Genomic DNA, 21193 nt, shown 5'->3' on the forward strand with positions numbered 1-21193 from the left:
AACCTTCAGATTTGAAGACAAAATAAAATTCTTCCACGATAAATAAAAGATAAAAGAATTTACAAATAGAAAGCCTGCACTAAAGAATATTTTCAACAAAATATTCTAAGAGGAGAAAATGAAAAACAACAATGTAGGTCAGCAAAGGGAGGACCTACCTTAAAGGAAAGACCAATCAAAGGAGAAACCAAGTCAAATTATAAACCAAAAATAAGCCCAAATGACTGGGAATACAAATCATATCTCAATAATAACCCTGAATGTTAATGGCCTAAACTCATCAATCAAAAGACATAGACTGGCAGATTGGATTAAAAAAGAAAGACCCAACAATATGCTGCCTTCAAGAGACTCATCTCATAGATAAGGATATCCACAGACTAAAGGTGAAAGGACGGGAAAAAAACCTACCACCCACACGGACTCAGTAAAAAAGTGGGGGTTTCCATCCTTAATTCAGATAAAGTGGACTTCAAGCCAAAGTTAGTCAGAAGGAATACAGAAGGACATTTCACACTGCTTAAGGGAACCATAAATCAGGAAGACATACCAATTGTAGATATTTATGCCCCAAACAACAGTGCATCCATGTCCATCAAACAAATCCTTCTCAATGTCAGGAATCAAATAGACCACAACACAATAATTCTTGATGACTTTAACATACTGCTGTCCCCACTGGATAAATCTTCCAAACAAAAACTAAACAAAGAAACCATAGAACTCAATAACACAATCAATATCTTATACTTAACAGACAAATGTAGAATATTCCATCCATAAGCGAGCGAATTCACTTTCTTCTTAGCAGCACATGAAACCTCGAAAATAGACCATATGTTATGCCACAAAGCAGCCCTTAGTAAATGCAAAAAAATAGAGGTACTACCATGTGTTCTATCAGATCATAATGGAATGAAATTAGAAATCAATGGCTAAATAAAACTACAACACCTGGAGACTAAATAATATGCTATTGAATGAAACATTGATAATAGAAAACATCAGGGAAGAGATAAAAAAATTCTAAGAGGTAAATGAGAACAACGATACAACATATCAAAATCTCTGGGACACTATGAAAACAGTACTAAGAGGAAAATTCATGGCATGGAGTGCATTCAAGAAAAGAATAAAAAGTCAACAACTAAATGGCCTAACATTACAGCTCAAAGTCCCACAAAAAGAATAGAACAACACCAAAAGTAGTAGAAGACAGGAAATAATGAAAATCAGAGCTGAAATCAATGAAATTGAAACAAAAGAAACAATTCAAAAATTGACAAAACAAAAAGTTGGTTCTTTGAAAAAGTAAACAAAATAGACAAACCCTTAGCCACACTAACAAAGAGAAGAGAGAACACTCAAATTACTAAAATTCATGATGAAAAAGGAAATATCATGACAGACACCATTGAAATACATAACATAATGAGAAGCTACTTTGAAAATCTATATTCCAATAAAATAGAAAATACCAAAGACATCGACAAATTTCTAGAGACATATGCTCCTCCCAAACTGAACCAGGAGGACATACACAATTTAAACAGATCAATATCAAGCAATGAAATAGAAGAAGCCATCAAAAGCCTACCAACCAAGAAAAGCCCAGGACCAGATGGATTCTCAGCTGAGTTCTACAAGACCTTCAAAGAAGAACTCATTCCAATACTTCTCAAATATTCCAGGAAATAGAAAAGGTGGGAACACTACCAAACTCATCCTATTAAGCTAATATCACCCTCATACCCAAACTAGGCAAAGACACATCACAGAAAGAAAATTTTAGACCAATATGCTCGATGAATATAGACACCAAAAATCCTGGCAAACTGCATCCAAAACATATTAAGAAGAGAGTGCACCACAATCGAGTGGGGTTCATCCCAGGAATGCAATGTTGGTTCAACATCTATAAATCAATAAATGTAATCCATCATATCAATAGACTTAAGGATAAGAATCTTTTGGTTATTTCAATTGATGCAGAAAAAGAGTTTGACAAAATACAACACCCCTTCATGCTCAAAACACTAGAAAAATAGGGATACTAAGAACATACCTCAACATTGTAAAGGCTATTTATGTTAAGCCCATCCAATGGCCAACATCATTCTTAATGGAGAAAAACTGATACCATTCCCTTTAAAAACAGGAACAAGACAGGGATGCCCTCTTTCACCATTTCTATTCAACATTGTCCTTGAAATACTAGCCAGAGCAATAAGACAGACTAACGAAATTAAAGGGATACCAATAGGAAAAGAAGAACTCAAGCTGTCACTATTTGCCAATGACATAATTCTATATTTAAAGGATCCAAAAAACTCCTCCAGAAAACTTCTAGACCCCATAAATGAATTCAACAAAATAGCAGGATATAAAATCAACATGCATAAATCTAAAGCATTTTTATACCTAAGTGATACAACATCTGGAAGGGAAATGAGGAAAACAACTCCATCTGCAATAGCTTAAAAAATAAATAAATAAAATACTTGGGATTCAATCTAACCAGAGGTGAAAGATCTCTACAATGAAAATTACAGAACATTAAAGAAAGAAATTGAAGAAGATCTTAGAAGATGGAAAGATCTCCCATGTTCTTGGATAGGCAGAATTAATATTATCAAAATGGCCATACTTCAAAAGGCACTATACAGATTTAATGCAATTCCAATTAAAATCCCTATGACTTTCTCATAGAAACAGAAAAAAAATCATGAAATTCATCTGGAAGAACAAAAGACCCAGAATAGCCAAAGCAATCCTGGGTAGGAGGAGTGATGCAGGATGTTCCACAATATCAGACCTTAAACTCTACTAAAGAGCAATAGTAACAAAAATGGCATGGTATTGGCACCAAAATAGACAGGTAGATCAATGGTACAGGATAGAAGACATGGAGACATACCCACATAAGTACAGTTAGCTCATAATAGACAAAGGTACCAAAAATTTACAATGGAGAAAAGATAGCCTCTTCAACAAATGGTGCTGGCAAAACTGGAAATCCATATGCAGTAATGAAATTAAACCCCTATCTCTCACCCTGTACAAAACTCAACTCAAAGTGGACCAAGGATCGAGGAATAAGACCTGAGACCCTTCACCAAATAGAAGAAAAAGTGTGACCGAATCTCCATCACATTGGCTTAAGACCAGACTTCCTTAACGAGACCCCCATAACACAAGAAATAAATGTAAGAATCAATAAATGGGATAGATTCAAACTAAAAAGTGTTTTCTCAGCACAGGAAACAATCAATAATGTGAAAAGAGAGCCTACAGAGTGGAAGAAAATCTTTTCCACACACACTTCAGACAGAGCACTCATCTCCAAAGTTTATAAAGAACTTAAAAAACTTTATACCCAAAATACAAAGAATCCAATCAATAAATGGGCTAAGGAAATGGGCAGACACTTCACAGAAGAAGATACACAAGTGATCAGCAAATATATGAAAAAGTGCTCATCATCCTTAGTAATTAGAGAAATGCAAATTAAAACCACCCTAAGATTTCACCTAATTCCAATTAGAATGGCTATTATCAAGAACACAAGCAACAATAAGTGTTGGCGTGGATGTGGGGAAAAAGGCACACTCATACACTGCTGGGGGAGTTACAAATTGGTGCACCCGCTTTGGAAAGCAATATGAAGATTCCTCAGAAACTTGGAACGGAGCCACCATTTGACCCAGCTATCCCACTCCTCGGTTTATACCCAAAGGACTTAAAATCAGCATACTACAGTGATGCAGCCACATCAGTGTTCATAGCAGCTCAATTCACAATAGCTAGATTGTGGAACCAACCCAGATGCCCTTCAACTGACAAATGGATAAAGAAACTGTGATATATATATATATATATATATATATATATATATATATATATATAATGGAATATTACTCATTCATAAAGAAGAATAAAATTGTGGCATTTGCTAGTAAATGGATGAAGTTGGAAAACATCATGCTAAGTGAAATAGACCAATCCCAAAAAATCAAAGGCCGAATGTTTTCTCTGATAAGTGCATGACAATATATAATGAGGTGGGGTGAGGGGGGGGAGAAGAATGAAGGAACATTGGATGGTGTAGAGGTAAATGGGGTGGAAGGGGGTGGAGGACAGAAAGATAGTAGAATGAAACAGACAGTATTACCCTATGTATATGTATGATTACATGAATGGTGTGAATCTACATTGTGTACAACCACAGCACTAAAAAGTTGTACCCCATTTGTGTACAATGAATCAAAATGCAGTCTGTAAAAATAGATTTTAATAAAAAAAAAGAAAAGAAATACAAAGTTTCTAACATTAAAAGGAAAAATTAAAGCTAATAATAAAATCAAAACACAGAAAAGTAGAATAACATTGTTTATTATTCAAAATACTTTAAAATACTTCTTAGACAATTGATTAACGTTAAACTTTAGAAAATTAGATAAGGTCTTACCATCAAACTTGTCATATTTCAAATGGCCACTGGTTTCTGGCGAAGCAGTGTTATTTGTGACAGTATTTTCAGCATCACCTTCTCCATCACTTACTAATTCTTGCTTAAGTTTGGTGTCTAACCAGTCATTGACCAGCTCCTGAGCTATCAATAAAATAAAACATCTTTTAAATAATTCATTCAGAGACTTTATTTATTTGCTATTTTTATTTGTTCAATACATATCACATATCTATCATGTGTTAAGTACTGTTCTAGATGCTGAGAATATAGCAATGAACAAAACAGGAAAAATAAACCTTACCACTATGAAGCTTATCTTCCAATCAGGGGAGATAATGGGTGGAGGGGAGTGGAGAGAAAGAAGAGAAGAGAGAAACAAAACAAAGCAGGACAGGAAATGGAAGATGGTATTGTAGTTTTAAACTGGTTGGTCAAAGAAAGCCTCAATGTAAAGTAGATGTTTGCACAAAGAAGAAAAGGAAGTGAGGAGTAAGCTACATGTATATACAAGGGAAGATTATACCAAGCAGAGAGAAATAGTAGGAATGTCTAGAGTGTTGGAGAAATAGCAAGGAGGCCACTGTGGCTGAAGGAGAGTGAGTGAGTAAGAGGACAGTAGGAGATGAACAAAAGAGGAAATGCTGGACCAGGTTAGAGTAATGGTTCTCAATTGGGGGAGATCTAGCCCCCTTGCCTCCCCTTGCAGACATGGCAATGTCTAGGGATATAGCTCAGTGGTACAGCACTTGCCTAGTATGTGAGGCCCTGGGTTCAATCCCCAGTACTCACAAAAAGAAAAAGTTAAGCAGATGCTTAAGAGATATCTAAATAGGAATGTCAAATTGGCATTGGTGATAATATTCTGAATTTAAGGGGAGAAGTTCAAGCTGAATAGGAAGGAGAGGCCATTGAGGAAGGATGAAAATCAAGAGTGTGATATATTAAATGCCAACTTCCATTTGAATTTGTTTCTTAATGAAATTGAGAAACTCTTCTTAAAATTCATAGGTACAGGGTGAAATGCCTTCCTTGGCATTGCCTTCATCATTTATATATTATCAATCAGCTCATATGTGTAAAGAATGGAGATTTCAAAAAAGAAAAAACATCTATGTTAGCATTACCTTCATCACTGTTATCATTATCTCATAGCTCTGAGGGAATGGGGTATTTCTCTATATTAACTGATGCCAAGAAGTATTTAATATAGATACAACAGGAAAAAAATCAGAGTTCAACAGTTCACGCCCCCTTATCAGGAGTTTCATTTTCCACAGTTTTACTTTCTTGAGATCAACCATGGTCCAAAAGTATTAAATGAACAATTCCAGAAATAATTGATAAGTTTTAAATGCACAGAGTTCTGAGAAGCATGATAAAGTCTTATGCCATCTTGCTCCAACCCATCTAGACGTATCACCCTTGTCCAACATATCTACACTGGGTATACTACCTGCCTTTTAGTCACTTATTTGCTATCTCATTTATCAGTTGCCTATCACAATACCACAGTGCTTGCCTTCAAGTAACTCCAGGCAGTAGCCTAATGCTACGTCACAAGTATCCTAATGCCTATGTCATTAACCTCACTTCACCTCATCACGTGGGTACTGTATCATCTCACCTTAAGAAAGGTAATACAAGGTAAGATATCCTAAGAGAAGGAGACCACATTCACATAATTTTCATTACAGTATAGCTGTAATTGTTCTATATTATTATTATCACTATTGTTAATCTATTACTATCCTCAACTTATAGATTAAATTTTATCATAAGTGCACGTATAAGGTTCAGTATTTTCCCCAGTTTCAGGCATCCACTTGGGGGTCTTAGAACGTATCCCTCATGGATACAGAGGTAAGGAGGGTACTACCATACTAGAAACTAAGTGTAACAAGTATACTAGCAACAAATACTATTGGTTTTCAGAGGAAGGTAGAGAAAGGGAACAGATACTTATTAACTCTTGTGTATAATAATTCAGGTATTTATGTGTATAATAATTTATATATAAAATAATTTGGATTTACCAAGTGCCATTCATAGGTAAATAAAAGTTTACTATGAAGTACTCCTAAAAGAACAAAGAAAGGAAATTTCCTTTGGAGGATTAAGATATAGAAACCCCTCCTGTTGGATCAGAGGAGGGGCTTGCAGGTTACCTTTAAGCACTTTCTCAAATGTGTTCTTGTAGAACACATTGTTGTAGAATGATTAGTTGATAGGAGGGAAAAAAAATGAGTAAATCTTTGAAAACTATGTTCTAACTAGTATAATGAATCACTAGTTTTTCTGGATGTTAATAGCTACTTCAGATAAAAACCTCTGTTTATGGGCTGGAAAGTTTTTTAACCACAGAACTTTAGGGAACCCTTATTAAGCTCACATATTTTGTATTCCAACTGGCAGAGTGGGAGGTGGGTGGGCAAGACACAGCATGCCAATTCCACAATCCCCTTTTTCTACGTCCAGTACTACTGTCACCACCCAAGACGAATCACCATTGCTGCTCACCCAGACCACTGCAAGAGCCTCCCACGGGTGATTTTTCTCCCTTCCATTCTTCATATATTTAAAAAACTGTCCCAAAAGATCTCTGCTCTATTCTATCATACTCAATGAAATCTAAATTCTTCCCTGAGACCTATAATGTCCTATGTGATACGTCTTCTGCTCACTCCTTCAAGCTCACGTTGGCTGGGAGGCCCCAGCCACACAGGTCTTCCATCAGTTCCTCACCTACACCAAGCCCCTCTGTACTTTCAGCTCCCAATGTCACCTTTCCCTCTGCCGGGGAAGCACTTTTCCCATTGTTGCTTAGCTGGCTCCTTGTTATTCAGGTCCAGACTTGACTGACTTATCAATTCCTGATGGTTTGTTTTTCATTTTCTTTATTCACACATTAGAATGTACATGCCATGAAAGAAAGGGCTTTGTTTCTCTTGTTTATAACCAGTATATTAGGGGCCTAAAATTGTACATGGCACAGAGTAAGAATTATGTATATAAATTTTGGGTAAATGAAGAAATAAACAAAACAGTTGGAGACATATATAATCCAAAATGGAAGCTGGCTTGTAGGACATTATAGTTGGAATTCCCTCTTACTTCAGTAGTCTCTCCTTCAAGTAGCCTTTCCTAGTGCCTCCTGATCCCTCAAATCCCTAAATGGTGTAGTTCCTCAGAGCATTAGTAATTAAGATACCAAATTTCAAATGAAGGGAGCTTTGGGGGACATATGAGAGGTAGAGAAGTTAGACTGGTTTTAGACCTCTTTAAAAGGCACAAAACTAGTTTTATTAACTAGTGGTTGAATTATCAGTAGAAGGCCACATCTGTGCCAAAGGTCAAATACAACACTTATCAGTTAACTATTAAAAATGCTTCTGAATGTGGCTGTTTCTATCTTAGGACAAAATGGACTTTAAATATGCCCTTACATATAAATAATGAGGTCAACTTCAGAGTAAATTAACTTCAAGGCAGTAGAAAGAAATAAAAATTAGGAAAAGGAGTAAGAAAAGCTTCCAGTCTATACTTGGACATGCATTACAGGTTATGCTTTAAAAACTGTTAACATCACAGCAAAGAATATTTCTCTCACCTTCTGTGTAAACTTCATTGTGATCCTCTGTTTGCTCAGATGCTTCCAAACCTATCATTTGGTCCCAGAGCCTTCCAGGTAAGTGTGAATTTCTGGTTGAAAATGCATTCAAAACTGCAAATTCTGAGGCTTTCTTCATTTTCTTCAGTATAACAGAAAATAGTCCATTAAGATAATAGTAACTTTGTTCAAGGTTAGAGAATTTCTCTCTTACTCAAGAACCTGATTTTCTACCCACTTTTCAGATTCTTTCACTTTTAAATTGTTGACAAAATTTTGAGGTTTAAACACCCACACCAAATTTTTACTTTTATGTGTGACACTGAATTACAGCATTTTTTTTTTTTTTTTTCAGTGCTGGGGATTGAACCCACAGTTTTGTGCTTGTAGGCAAGCACTCTACCAAGTGAGTTATCTCCCCAGCCCCCTGAGTTGCAGCATTTTATCCAGTTATAACAGATGTTCACAATGTTTATATAAAAAGTTATTTAAGCTTTAGATAACTTTTGTTCAGGGCATTAGTAATGAGATCCTGAGATCTGGATTTTTTTAATAAAAATACAACATTTTATTAGTTTCCCTACCATCCAGAATGTTTAACTCAACAGTGGGAGTTTAATAAAAACATGGCCAAATTCATGGGTTTGAGGAAGGGAATGGTGGAAGTGGGCAACCTACTTTGGCATCCGGACTTACCTGCACAGTACAAAATAAGTTATTTTAAAACTAACCCTTGACTTTCCCTCTTTCTAAGAACCTGATTCCCCTATGCTTACTGCCCTCTCTGTCTTCCAACTCAGGGAGTGACAACTCCTTTCTTGTAGTTCTTAAGAAGGAAAATGTTAGTCTTCCTTAAACCAATCCCTACCTTCCTCCTCCTCCTTCTCTCTACGTCCCGCTCTGTACCTTTCCTTTTCTACACACCACACCCCCCGCGTCCTCAGACAATATGTCAAGAAACCCGTGGGCTCTATTTTCAAATCTAACTCCTTCCCATCACTTCAACTGTTATCACCTGGGATTAAGGCACAATTTCCTGACAGGTTTTCTGGAATAGCCTCTTACCAGAGCAGTGAGTGGTCATTTAAAATGAAAATTATATCATGAAATAACACCACTCAAACCCCTTGATGGCTCCCTATCTCAATCAGAATAAAATCAAATCCTTACAATGTGCTTCAACATCCTGGGCCTTTTGGGAGCTCTCCAACCGTGTCACCTCTTCACTCTGCTTCGACCACACAATGTGTGCTACCAGTTCTTACTTACTCCCCTCTGCATGCACAACTCTGCCACACACATCCCTGTGACTCTTTCCTTGCCTCCTCAAATCTGCTCAAACCTCGCCTTCTCAGTAAGGCCCTCTCTGCCCACCCTATGTGAAATTGTAACCACCTTCCTCTTACTCTCCTTCTTTATAGGGCTTTCCATTTTACACATATTTTCTCACGTATTGTCTCCTCCAAGTAGACTGCTGGCAGAGTTTGTTTTCTCTTTCACATGTGAACTCCTAGCAGCCAGAAGAGTGTTTGGCACTTAACAGGTGCCCAATAAACGTTTGCTGAAGGAATGAATTGATGACAGATTTATTTTACAAAGATGCACTTTCCCCTATTATATTTTCACCTGGCCTGTTTTGAAAATGGTTTTTCCCCTTGCCCTTGATGATAAAACTAGGAGTGCCTCTACAAAAACTTGACAGGGGTTTAACAGTCTCATTCTCATGTTTCATGTGTTTGGTTTAAGTTAGAAGCAGGGGAATAAAGTTTAAAAGTTATGAGCAATTTGAAAAAGATGTGAAAAATAGAAAATACAAGAAAAGCTATGAACCAGAAGAAAATGTGATCTCATCAAAGTTAGTTATGGAAATAGCATTCACTCCTTATAAGATCACTCTATAGAGACCTGTTTACCCGCATTACATCTTTTACCAATTTATGTTGGTGGTATATGTTCTTTATTGAATTCAGAGTTGGTATAGTATTTCCCTTTAGGTTATTAAATTCTAAGACAGCAAGAAGAACTTCACTGTATGTTTGTATATACACATATATGTAAACAGTATACAAATAAGCTGATCGACTTTGCTTTTTTTAAACTGATACCCACAAAAAATTAATGACAAAACAGATTTTTAAACCTGACTTAGTTCTTAAGGCTGTGAATACAATAAATACCTACATATGATGTGACTTCTCATCTGAGTTGAAATTTGTGCATGCTTTTAACAGAGGAGGGTAGAAAGTTTGGGAGATAAGAGAAGGAAGACTGTTCTTGGTACCAAAGAAAGAGTCTGGTGAAGGGAGCAAAGAAAAATGTTTGCTTGTCTCCAAGAAAGCAAGTGTTTGGGATATCACTTAAAATAAAGTTTGGTATCACTGCCTACTAGATGATACTAAGGATTAGAAATAATCTGGTTTTGTCTTAAAATATCACTTTTAATTTTTTCAAAATAAATGTGTAAGAGTTAGGAGAGATCTATCCTATACTCCAGGAAAACACACTGTGTCAAGTTAACATCTTATTCTTTCAGCAAGTCCAGACTGAAGGCTAGCTCTGTTCCTAGTACTATAATGGGTGTTAAGGGGAAAATGAAGTTTCTATACTGAAAAAGTTCATGTTTTTTGGTTTTGATTCCTTATGCCATGTGCTCAAGGGGGACTGTATAGAGGGAAAAGAAGGGCAGGAGGGTTGGGAGGGAAGGAAAAAATAACAGAATGAATCAAACACCATTACCCTATGTGAATGTATGATTACACAAATGGTATGCCTTTACTTCATGTAGAACCAGAGAAACAACATGTATCCCATTTGTTTACAATAAAAAAAAGAAAAAAAAAAGAAACAATGTGCAATAAACAACAGTTCTAAAGCAAGACAGAGTGATCTGAAAGAGACAAATACCTTCAAAAGTTTATTCCTCAGTAGCTATGGTTCATATGAGCAAGTGATCTGTAAAGGAATTGTCTCAGTTATTCCTGAAATCTTACATGTGTCTTGTGTCTCATGGATCATTGTGGAGGGCACTACACAATGGCTGAAATGTGGACTGGCTAAAATGTGGTCCTTCATTCCCTAAGACCAGGTGGTACAAACACGAGTTTTCTAACATAACCTCACATGCATATAGCACGTTCATTCAGAATAGTTTTGTAAGTAATATATTTTAAAGCACCCAACTCTCTTTTAATTCCTTTGTATAAAAGCAAATTCTTGATGTTATATCAATGAATGTATATACAAATGCCAAAATAATTCCAAAGGAAAGAGTATTAAAGATTGGGATTATGTGGTTGAGGTGAGTGAGGGAGCTTTGTTCACTGAGAGGGGCATCTCAAGCTGAGCTGTATGGGAATAATCTGGATTTCCTTTCAGAGAGGACATACTCCAGGCTGAGGGATCAGCATGAGTCAAAGCAAAAGGAATCCCTACCTGATGGAAGGGAAGGAGAATGGCCTGACAGGAGCAAAAGTCACACAATACAGGGGCTGTTTCGGGTAAACTGATATTACAGGTTGACCAACAGACAGCCTTAAATGCCCATCTGGAATTTAGTTTCATCTGACGGTACACAGAAACACTGAGGCTCAAGAGTAGAGAACTGACTTGGTGAAAATGTTTAGAAAGTTCAATCAAGGAGCAGTATACACTGGAGTAAGATGAATCAGTCTACCAACTTGGGATGAAGGTAATTATAAATCATGGCCCGCTGTACTTTGGGTAGGCTGCCATAGGATTCAGTACTAGTCAAGAATCTGCCTGATTCTAAGTGATTTCAAGACTTCCCTGATGATGACTCACTAATATCTCAGTCTCAAAGTTTGCTAGATCTTCTGTATTCCAAACGCCTCCCTTCAATTTCACTTTAGCAACCTTCTGACAGTCACCTTAAACAAGGTTGCACAGAATCTTTCATTTCTTGATCCAAACTCTGATAACCCCTCTGCAACATCAACCTCCTAACCATTTCCCAGTTTCACTCCCTGAACTCCATGACACTGATACTGGACCTGACCAAGTATCCCAATCTCCACATTCCTCCCAAACTCTGAATCCTTTAATGGGTCCCCTTCCCTTCCCAATCAGCATGGCTATTCAGTTGATATCCTGAATTTTTCTCAAATATCTGTTCCTTTGTGTTTGCAAGGAAAACCTCCAAGCCTGGATCAATCTGATCTATTAGTTTTTGGTATCATGAAAAATTATGGTTACTTTCTTCAGTCATGTCCACATTGCTGTTGGGAAATCTTCCTTTTCCTCTGAGGAAAGGCCTGTCTCAATCTTCACGATCCTTCACATCCTTTCCATATACATCGTCCTCCTTCCATGGAACAAAGGCTCTGCTGATTTTGAAAGGGTGGTCCCCTCAAGTGGATTTGGAAATCTTAGATCCAGAAGTTATAACTACTTTGGTTACACCCAGAGTTGGGATATATTAGGGGGAAAAATCAGAAAAGAAGACAGGAAACTAGACAGAGAGGTAGTAGATGCAGGAGAAAAAAGTGCTATAGAAAAAGATAATGGAGGAAAAAAGTGAGAACTACCAAATGTAATTTGTAAAAGTTTGAGTCCTACCAAGAGACTGCTGAATTTGGTCAGGAAGTTATTTATAACAAGTTTCTGTGGAACGGAAACTGAACTAAGAAATGGAAACTGAAGGAAAATAATTGTGGACATGAGAGAAAAACGAAAATACAAAGGCGAGGAGTCCAGACTACACTTCTGAGGATATTAGATAAGAAAATGAAATCATTCAGCAATCAGAATGGACTGCAGGGTCAAGTAAGGACTTATTGATTTTTTTTTTCAGGATGGGAGATTTGAGGACATAATGGAAAAAAAAGTCATTGCAGAAGTTATAGAGGAATGATAAAAATCTGAGTCAAGCTGGCTGACAATCGTATGAAAGAGGAAAATGATATTGACAAGATGGAGTAGTATTTTATCCTCCCAATTTAGTTAAACCTTTCTCTCTAGAAGAGATGGTTACTAGCTGTGTGACCAACCCATGCAGGGGCCTGGCACTGGGCCTCTCAAAACTGACATACAAGCTAGACTTACCAGATGTCTAATGGTCTTCTCAGAGGCTAGCTAGCCTTCATGATGATGGATCTATTGTAGTTGTCTTCTGAGTCAGGTCTTCTGCCATAGCCAGTAAGCTTTCCCTAGCCCCATCTATATTAATGCCTCCCCCCACATGCTTCATTACATCTTTAACTCTTCACTCAGCTTTAGGAAGGCTGTTTGTGTGGCACTGGACTATAAACTCTGGGTGGGCAAGGACTATACTTTCTCTGTGTCCTGTTATAGCTCCAGCACCAAACTCAGTGGGTTAGTACTTAGTAGGCACTTAATTAATACTAGTCAAATAACTGAATGGATAAAATTATTACATCTGCCCTGGTGCTCAAAAGGCCAATTTATGTATAACTCTTCAAAAAATACTATCAAGCAGAAGGATATTTTCCCAGGAAAATGATGCATGATTTTGAACTATGTTTTGCTATGTTTGCAGCAAGTTGACAAAACACTCAGAGGCATGCACTTGATGTGGTTTAAGGGCACTTTCAACATACATGGTATCTAGATTCAAAAAATACATCTCAGGATTGGAAGAGATTTCCTAGGATTTCTAAACCATCCTCTCTCACTTAATATTTAAATATTCTTCAGTAACCTAATAGTAAACAACCTTTCAGGGTCATTTAGGATTACTACAATTTTGGTCACTCTAGACATTAGCAAATTCTTGTGATACCTAGCTTTCACACACAAGTCCCCTGTGTCAATGTAACTACAGTACAGTCTTGGCAGCAACTGAAGAAGGTACAAGGCTTCTCCTCCCTTGTTCTTTAAATCCTTTTCATGAAATACTCATGGCATTTGAAAGAACATATTTATATACCTGTTTTCTCACTATTCATACTTAAATGGTTTCATGAGAAGCAAGAGTAACAAAAAAATACTAAAAAGTATAAAATTAAGGCAACACATATAACCACATGGAATAAAAACAGTCAAGCATGTGCAAAGTATTTCTTTTCCATCTAAGTGTACCTCACTCCCAATTCTCTTTCTATCCTAATTTTGAAATATCCTTACCTTAAGCCAGTGCTCCACATTGTCAGGGTCAAAAGCAGACTGTAAAAAATACATACAGAATATTAATGCACAGCATTATCTTTATTAACTTGGTCATTTTATCTGTTTTTCTGACTAACACATGTGGGAAAGTATCCTTTATTCTTTCTTTCTCCAAAGTATTTCATTGGAAATTTCAACACTGATTGAAAATAAAAGAACACAAATAACAGTACAGGAATAGACAAGAAGCCTTCTCTGGGACATCATCTATTTTTATTTCTTGTCTAGCCTACCTCGAGATTTGGATTTAATTTGTCTGGGTAAGGCCCAGGCATCAGTATTTTTTTTAAAGGTCCCAGGGTTATGAGTCAAGATGTAAAAATGCTACATATAATACTGCTCATAAAAACCCAAACAAGTACTAATTAATTAGTCAGGCTATCAAAGCAATTTTCTTCTGGGAGGAGGGTGTGATACCCTCCTACCTCTTTTCAGGAGCAGCCTGGAGCCAGAGGCTTTCCTGTCTTACTTACATCAAAGATATTGTTTGTCAACAAGAACTGGGGGGTTGAGGTGAGCATTAATCATCTGACTCCCACTGTTTTACCAAGCAGAAAATAAGATGGAAAACAAACTAATTTCTACCCAGATCAGTTGGATATTAATCTTCAATTAGTAATCAGACCATAAGGACACCTTCTTTCTTTATTCTCTGTAACTCTCAGAAGCTTGCAAAAGTCCCTGTACTAGTGACTGAACAAATACAGGTATCTGCTAAAAATTCAGGTAGGTCTTTAAAATAAGGGTATATCTCCAGTGTGGTGCAATACCATCAAAACACCAATGACATTCTTCGCAGGACTAGAAAAAACAGTCCTAAAATTTATATGGAAAAATAAATGACCCAGAATAGCCAAAGCAATTTAGAGCAATAAGAGCAATTCTGGAGGCATCACAACAGCTGATTTCAAATTATACTACAGAATTATAGTAACAAAAACAGCATGGTACTGGCATGGAAACAGACATGTATACCAATGGAATAGAATAAAAGACACAGGGACAAACAAACACTGATATAAACCCATATCTGATCTTTGACAAAGATGCCAAAACCTTTTGTTGGAGAAGAGACAGCCTTTTTAAACAAATGGTGCTGGGAAAACTGGATATCCATGTGTAGAAGAGTGAAACTTGACCCTTACCTCTCACCCTGAAAAGTCAACTCAAAGTGGATCAAAGACCTAGGAATCAGATCAGAAACTCTGTAACTGTTAGAAGAAAACATATGGTCAACACTCCAATATGTAGGCACAGGTATTGACTTCCTCAATTGAAAATAAAACAAAAAAATTAATAAACAGGATAGCATCAAATTAAAAGGCTTCTGCACAGCAAAGGAAACAGGAAGACAAAGTCCACATAATGGAAGAAAATCTTTGCCAACTAAAATTACTATCCAGAATATATAAAGAACTCAAAAAACACCAAGACAAAAAAGAACAACCTAAATAACCTAATCAATAAATGGGTAAATGAACTAAACAAATATTTCTCAAAAGAAGAAATACAAATGGCCAAAAATATATGAAACATGTTTAACACATTTAGCAATCAAGGAAATGCAAATCAAAAGTACACTCAGATTTTATCTCAGAACAGTAAAATGGCAATAATTAAGAATACAAATAATGATAAATGCTGGCAAGGATGTGGGAAAAGAGGAAGACTCATACACTGTCGATAGGATTGGAAATTAGTACATTCACTATGGAAATCAGTAAGGAGGTTCCTTGAAAGTCTAGGAATGGAAACACAATATTACCCAGCTAATACTGCTCCTCTGGATTTATCCTAAAGAATTAAAGTGAGCATACTATAGTGATACATTCATACCCATGCACAATTCATAATATACAAGTTACGGAACCAGTCTAGGTATCTATCAATGGGTGAATGGATAAAGAAAATGTGGTTATATACACAATGGTGTTTTTACTCAGCCATAAAGGAGAATAAAATTGTCATTTGCAGGAAAATGGAAGGAACTGGTGAACATCACACTAAGAAAAATAAGCCAGACTCAGAAAGTCAAGGGATGTATGCTTTTTTTCATATGTGGAAGCTAGAGAGAAAAAAAGAGTGGGAGGGATTTCATGAAAACAGAAGGAAGACCAGTAGAAGATGGGCATTAGTGGGAGGGAGGAGAGGAAAGAAAGGTGAAGTACAGGGGAGTGACCAAGTTATGCTATGTGCAATTATGGATATATCAAAATGAAGCTCACTATTATGTATAATTATAATTCACCTATAAATTATTAAAATAAACAACATTGTGTAAAGAAAAAAATTAGGATATATCTAAACTAGCATACTGACACATGGAAGTGGTAAAGGCATAACTCTTTCATTATCTAACACTTAACCTTCAAAGCACCTTACAGATAACTAATTAATGCAGTTTCATTGCTGAATTAGTCATGAAATGAATAAAAGAGCTGATCCTACTAAAACCAAACCTCAGGGCACTCTTGTTTTTTTACTTTTTTATCCTCTAGGCAGTAACAATAAGTGCTATCAGCAAAAATTCCTCCTTATGGAGTCCTAAGGAATTGTCCCAAATTTTTACCTTTCATCTCAAGTCTATATTCATAAACTATTTTTGGATCCAATCTATTATGCAACTGATACATTGCAATAAGAGCAGCCTCAGTTTCCAAGTCCCCCTCATGTTCCAGTCTATGCCCTCCAGTATCTGAAGCAAGATTTTCAAGTGAAATTATGTCCAGTGCATTTAGTTGGTATATTTAGAATAAACCACAAGAACTACTGCCTGAGGCCCTCACAGGTCACACATCTACAGGATTTTTTTTTTTTTAAGGAAAGTAACTGAAGGGTGAAAACAGCTGGTGAAAATGCTCTGGAGCTGAAAGCTGAGAAGCGTCTCCATTTTAGTAGACTCATTTACATTTAAAGGATTTATTTTTGTGACTGTTAAAAAGGTACCCTGAAAGGTATGCACTGTGTGATTTTGCACATGTCACTTCTATGTTTCAAGTTTAAAATGGGGTTAAGAGTTTTTTCCTGTCTCCAGGATCCAGTGCATCAAAAGAGGTGACAGATATAAGAGGATCTATTTTTGAATGGTAGTTAGAAATTACCATGTAGATCAAGTATTGATGTAATTTAATAATGCCTTGGACAACTTTGTTCATTTTTGATATTTTATGTAAAACGGAAAGGGGAGAGATATAGGCAAAGAAAGCATTTAATGTGATGCTCCCTTTCAATAAAGATCAGTTGCTGCAGATTTGTAAAGGAAGGGAAGGATGGAAAAGAAGGAAGGAAAGAAAAGAAAGGAAATATGCGGGAAGTTTCCTGAAATTGGTGCCAGGGGTAAGGTGGGGCCGAGGTCGTGAACTCCCTTCACCCCGATGGGCACTAGCAGACTTCTCGGTTTGAGAAGAACATTAGATGGGAACAGTTGTTCCATGATGCTGTCCACCAAAGCCCTGAGATACCCAGACCATGAAGCTCCTAGACTCACTTCACTAAGGCAATGTCGACTCCAAGACAGTCAAGGCCAGGTAAGGCTGCCCCTGGGGGAAGTCGGAGGAAGCACAGGAAGGATAGCGGCTGTTGCGGGACTGGGCAGCGTCTTGGGCAATCCCTAACCCCCACAAGGCTCCCGACTGGTATCACCTTGGGATTCGGCTTCCTTGTGAACTGTTTCCAGCGATTCAGCCCCATCCTCTTCTTTGAGGTGGACTTTTCCTGGGTCGCCAGCAGCATTTTCAGGTTCAGGCCCGGACCTCGGCCAACGCCGCAACAACCGCTCCTCTGCCGAGGCAGCTTCCGGGTCGCCCTGGGAATTGTAGTTCCTCCCCGTATGAAGAAAAGCAAGTGCGGACACCATCGAACCACCACTCCCAGGAGGCTTTGCGCGGGTGGAGCGCGTTCTCTCCGTTACCATAGCAACAGCGACAGTCCCGTGGGGTGTCTTTGGTAAGGCCTTTACCTCTTTCTGGCGCCTGGTGATGACGCAATGTTCCTTGATTGGCTCTACATCGGAGGCGGAAGTTTAGGGGGCCGAGAATTCTGCAAGCCGGACACGTGGGGTAGCGAACTTTGGGGATCTTTGAGCATTTTGAAGGCCCCAAGAGTTTTTTAGGTAAGTGTCCTTCTTCCCTCCTAGTGTGTGATTGCTGGGGAATAATGAGTCTCGTTCTGTTGCAGTAATGGTAACTACTCCCACCATGTCTCGTCTTACTTTTACTGGGTCCCCAGGTGGAACTAGGCATCTCAGAATTCGACTTCTCACAAATCGTGTGAGCGTGCTGACATCTCTGAGAGCAGAGGGCCTCCTTTTGACCCGTCTCTGGGTCAAGTTTCCAGACGGATTTTTTTATTATTATTATTTTTTATCCACAACCCAAGGTATCAAGGAAGGTGGGGTACTCTCGAATCTGAGCTAGGCTCTTGGCGAGGTCTGGGGCCCTGGAGAAAACCCATGGGACGAAGATAAGTACAGACTTATTGTCTGAACCTAGATGTTGTCGGGAACTGTCCACTTAGTGATAACTGAACTTGTAAGTCAGAGTAGAGATTTAGAGCTGGAGCTATGGATTCAGCTACTTGTTGGTTTTATGACCTTAGGCAACTTACTTAATTCCTTTCAGATCTTACGTTTTCTCATTGGCAAAATGGGGACGATAGTACCTAAACCATTGGAATGTTGTAATGATTAAAGATCAATGTGTGAAAAGCATTCTGCCAGGAAATGTAAAATTCACTTGAAATTGCTGAAAATGAGGTCGGGGAAACCGTGCCTTCAGAGTTTGCAGCGCTTCCATGATCTGCCCTGTAACTTTCGCACCCAACAGGAAGGGGATGGTTGAATAAACTGTCACATTAAACTATGCAATATCAGGAAGTAGTTCTTTTAGTTCTCTCTCTCTTTTTAATTTAGTAGTTTCTCTCTCTCTCTCTCTCTCTCTCTCTCTCTCTCTCTCTCTCTCTCTCTCTCTGTGTGTGTGTGTGTGTGTTGGGGGTGAGGGGATGATCCGTTGTGTGTTCCTGTGAGAAAAGCAAATTGCAGAGAAGTGTATATAGTATAGTATGTTTCTATTTTTGTAAAAGCTAATTCCCTCTCATATACAAGTATGTTTAAATGTTTGAATGAGTATGGAGAAAGGTTGTAGAGGCTGGGAAGATGGATTAGAGGCAGAGGAGAGAGAATTGAGAAGAACAGCAATAATAACACCAGCAATGGAAAATATGAACATAAAAATTTTATCTTAATATTACAGTTAATATATAAACATTGCCTGTGGTTATGGACAAGAAAGAACCTCTAAGCAACTACCAGCCTATTAAAGTATAACCCCTAAAACTGAACTTTACAATATAAGTAATAGATCTGCCACTTATCCCTGGTGACTTTATCAGTCTCATTTTTCTAATTGGTAAAATGCAAATATTAATAGCATCTATTAATTCTTGGTGTAAGGATTGATGAGTTCATATATAAAGAACATACATACTAAATACCCAATAGATGTTAGTTACTACTGTTGTTATTATACCTTTCCATGAATGAAATTAGTATAACTCTATTGGACTTCTGCACTACATCTTAATTTGTATTTTCCATGGGCTTTATTTGGCCTCTCTTTCTTGTCCTTCATTAGATTACTTATTTCCTTTATTTTTCTTCATCCTCCCCAGCAGGTTTGAAAATTATGTGTTATCATTCATTTTTAATGACTAATTCTAAATTTTTAACACACATGCTTAACAAATTTGTTAAATCCAGTGTCTCTCTCCACCTACCACATGGTGTAAGAATTTTAGATCACTTTCCCTCCAAATAGTCTTCTCATCTTCTGTTACTATTTTCTCCATCATTTCTATGTGATTTTTTTTTTTTTGTCAGCTCAGTGCATCATATTGTTTAGAAGCCCTTCAGACTTTTTTCTATGTATATGTACTTATTATAGAATCTGAGGGAGTTAGGGGAGATATGAATGTGTACTTATAAATGTTTATTTTCCTTCCACAAAAACATGCAATCACCTATGTTTGCTCTATTCCCTTAGTAAGTTTTGGAAGTCTTTTCATGACAGCATGTAGAAATTGAAGAAATAATTTAAAATTACTTCTTTCTTGACACCTGAAAGGTAGGGTAGTCTGGAGGTGTTAGGATAGGTACAAAGTTGCCAGAAGTGCAGAAAAATCTTTGTTGGTCCTTATAAAGATACAGATCCTTGGATAGCCTGTCATTTGTCCTAATATTCTAATGGTCTTCCTTAAGACTTTTCAGGGGACTTCATCTGTATAAGTGAAGTAGAAAGCACAACCCCAGAAATATAAGGTACCCACAGCAAGTGAAAAGGGAAGGGATAATAATAAAAGCAAATAAAAGTTGGTTGATATTTGGAGACCATGGTCTGTTTCTTCTCTCTCTCTCTCTCTCTCTCTCTCTCTCTCTCTCTTTCTCTCTCTATCAAACAACAATCTGTTAACAATTTTTTTTTTTTAATGTTAAATACCATGGGACAGGATTGTAAGGATGAGAAAACAACTGCCTCACGAAGGGTAAGAAGAGTTCTGCCATGATATTAGCAAGGTAGAGGGAAATTTACACTAAGAGGCACCACCTCCCACATCACACCTCTGAATGAGTGGGAATAGCAATCTAAACAAATCATGTTTCAAGAGGCAACAGCAACAGATAAAATTTAAAGGGATTATTAAAATAACATTTACAAAACTCAGAACAATTCTTGAACTCTTATTAAAGCCACAAAGAAAGAACAATTCTTTATTTATGAATTTCATAAAGGACTGAATGTGCAACTGACATCTTCAGGTGATGATCTGGTAATGTACAGTCTGTCCAGTAGCCGAACAGTTTGTTTTTATTGTGTTTCTAACGTACGAGATCATTAAAGGCAAAGCCTCTATGACACTGTACACACAAAAAAATGGTAACTGCAGGCCATGCTACCAATGAAATGGTAGGTAAACGA

General features: G+C 37.3%; 1 protein-coding gene across 1 annotated transcript in view; it reads right to left on the reverse strand.

Annotated features, from left to right (window-relative positions):
* CCDC191 (coiled-coil domain containing 191) overlaps positions 1 to 18014 on the reverse strand; it is a 98922-nt gene extending 80908 nt beyond the window's left edge. The window contains 4 exon segments of the mRNA XM_079155418.1: positions 4469 to 4612; positions 8079 to 8220; positions 14181 to 14219; positions 17865 to 18014. Coding sequence (XP_079011544.1) covers positions 4469 to 4612; positions 8079 to 8220; positions 14181 to 14219; positions 17865 to 17954 — 415 coding nt within the window. The 5' untranslated portion in view covers positions 17955 to 18014.
* Positions 18015 to 21193: the final 3179 nt, after the last annotated feature.

This window comes from Sciurus vulgaris (genome assembly GCF_902686455.1).
Source record: "Sciurus vulgaris genome assembly, chromosome: 10".
In the NCBI taxonomy this organism is placed as follows: domain Eukaryota; kingdom Metazoa; phylum Chordata; class Mammalia; order Rodentia; family Sciuridae; genus Sciurus; species Sciurus vulgaris.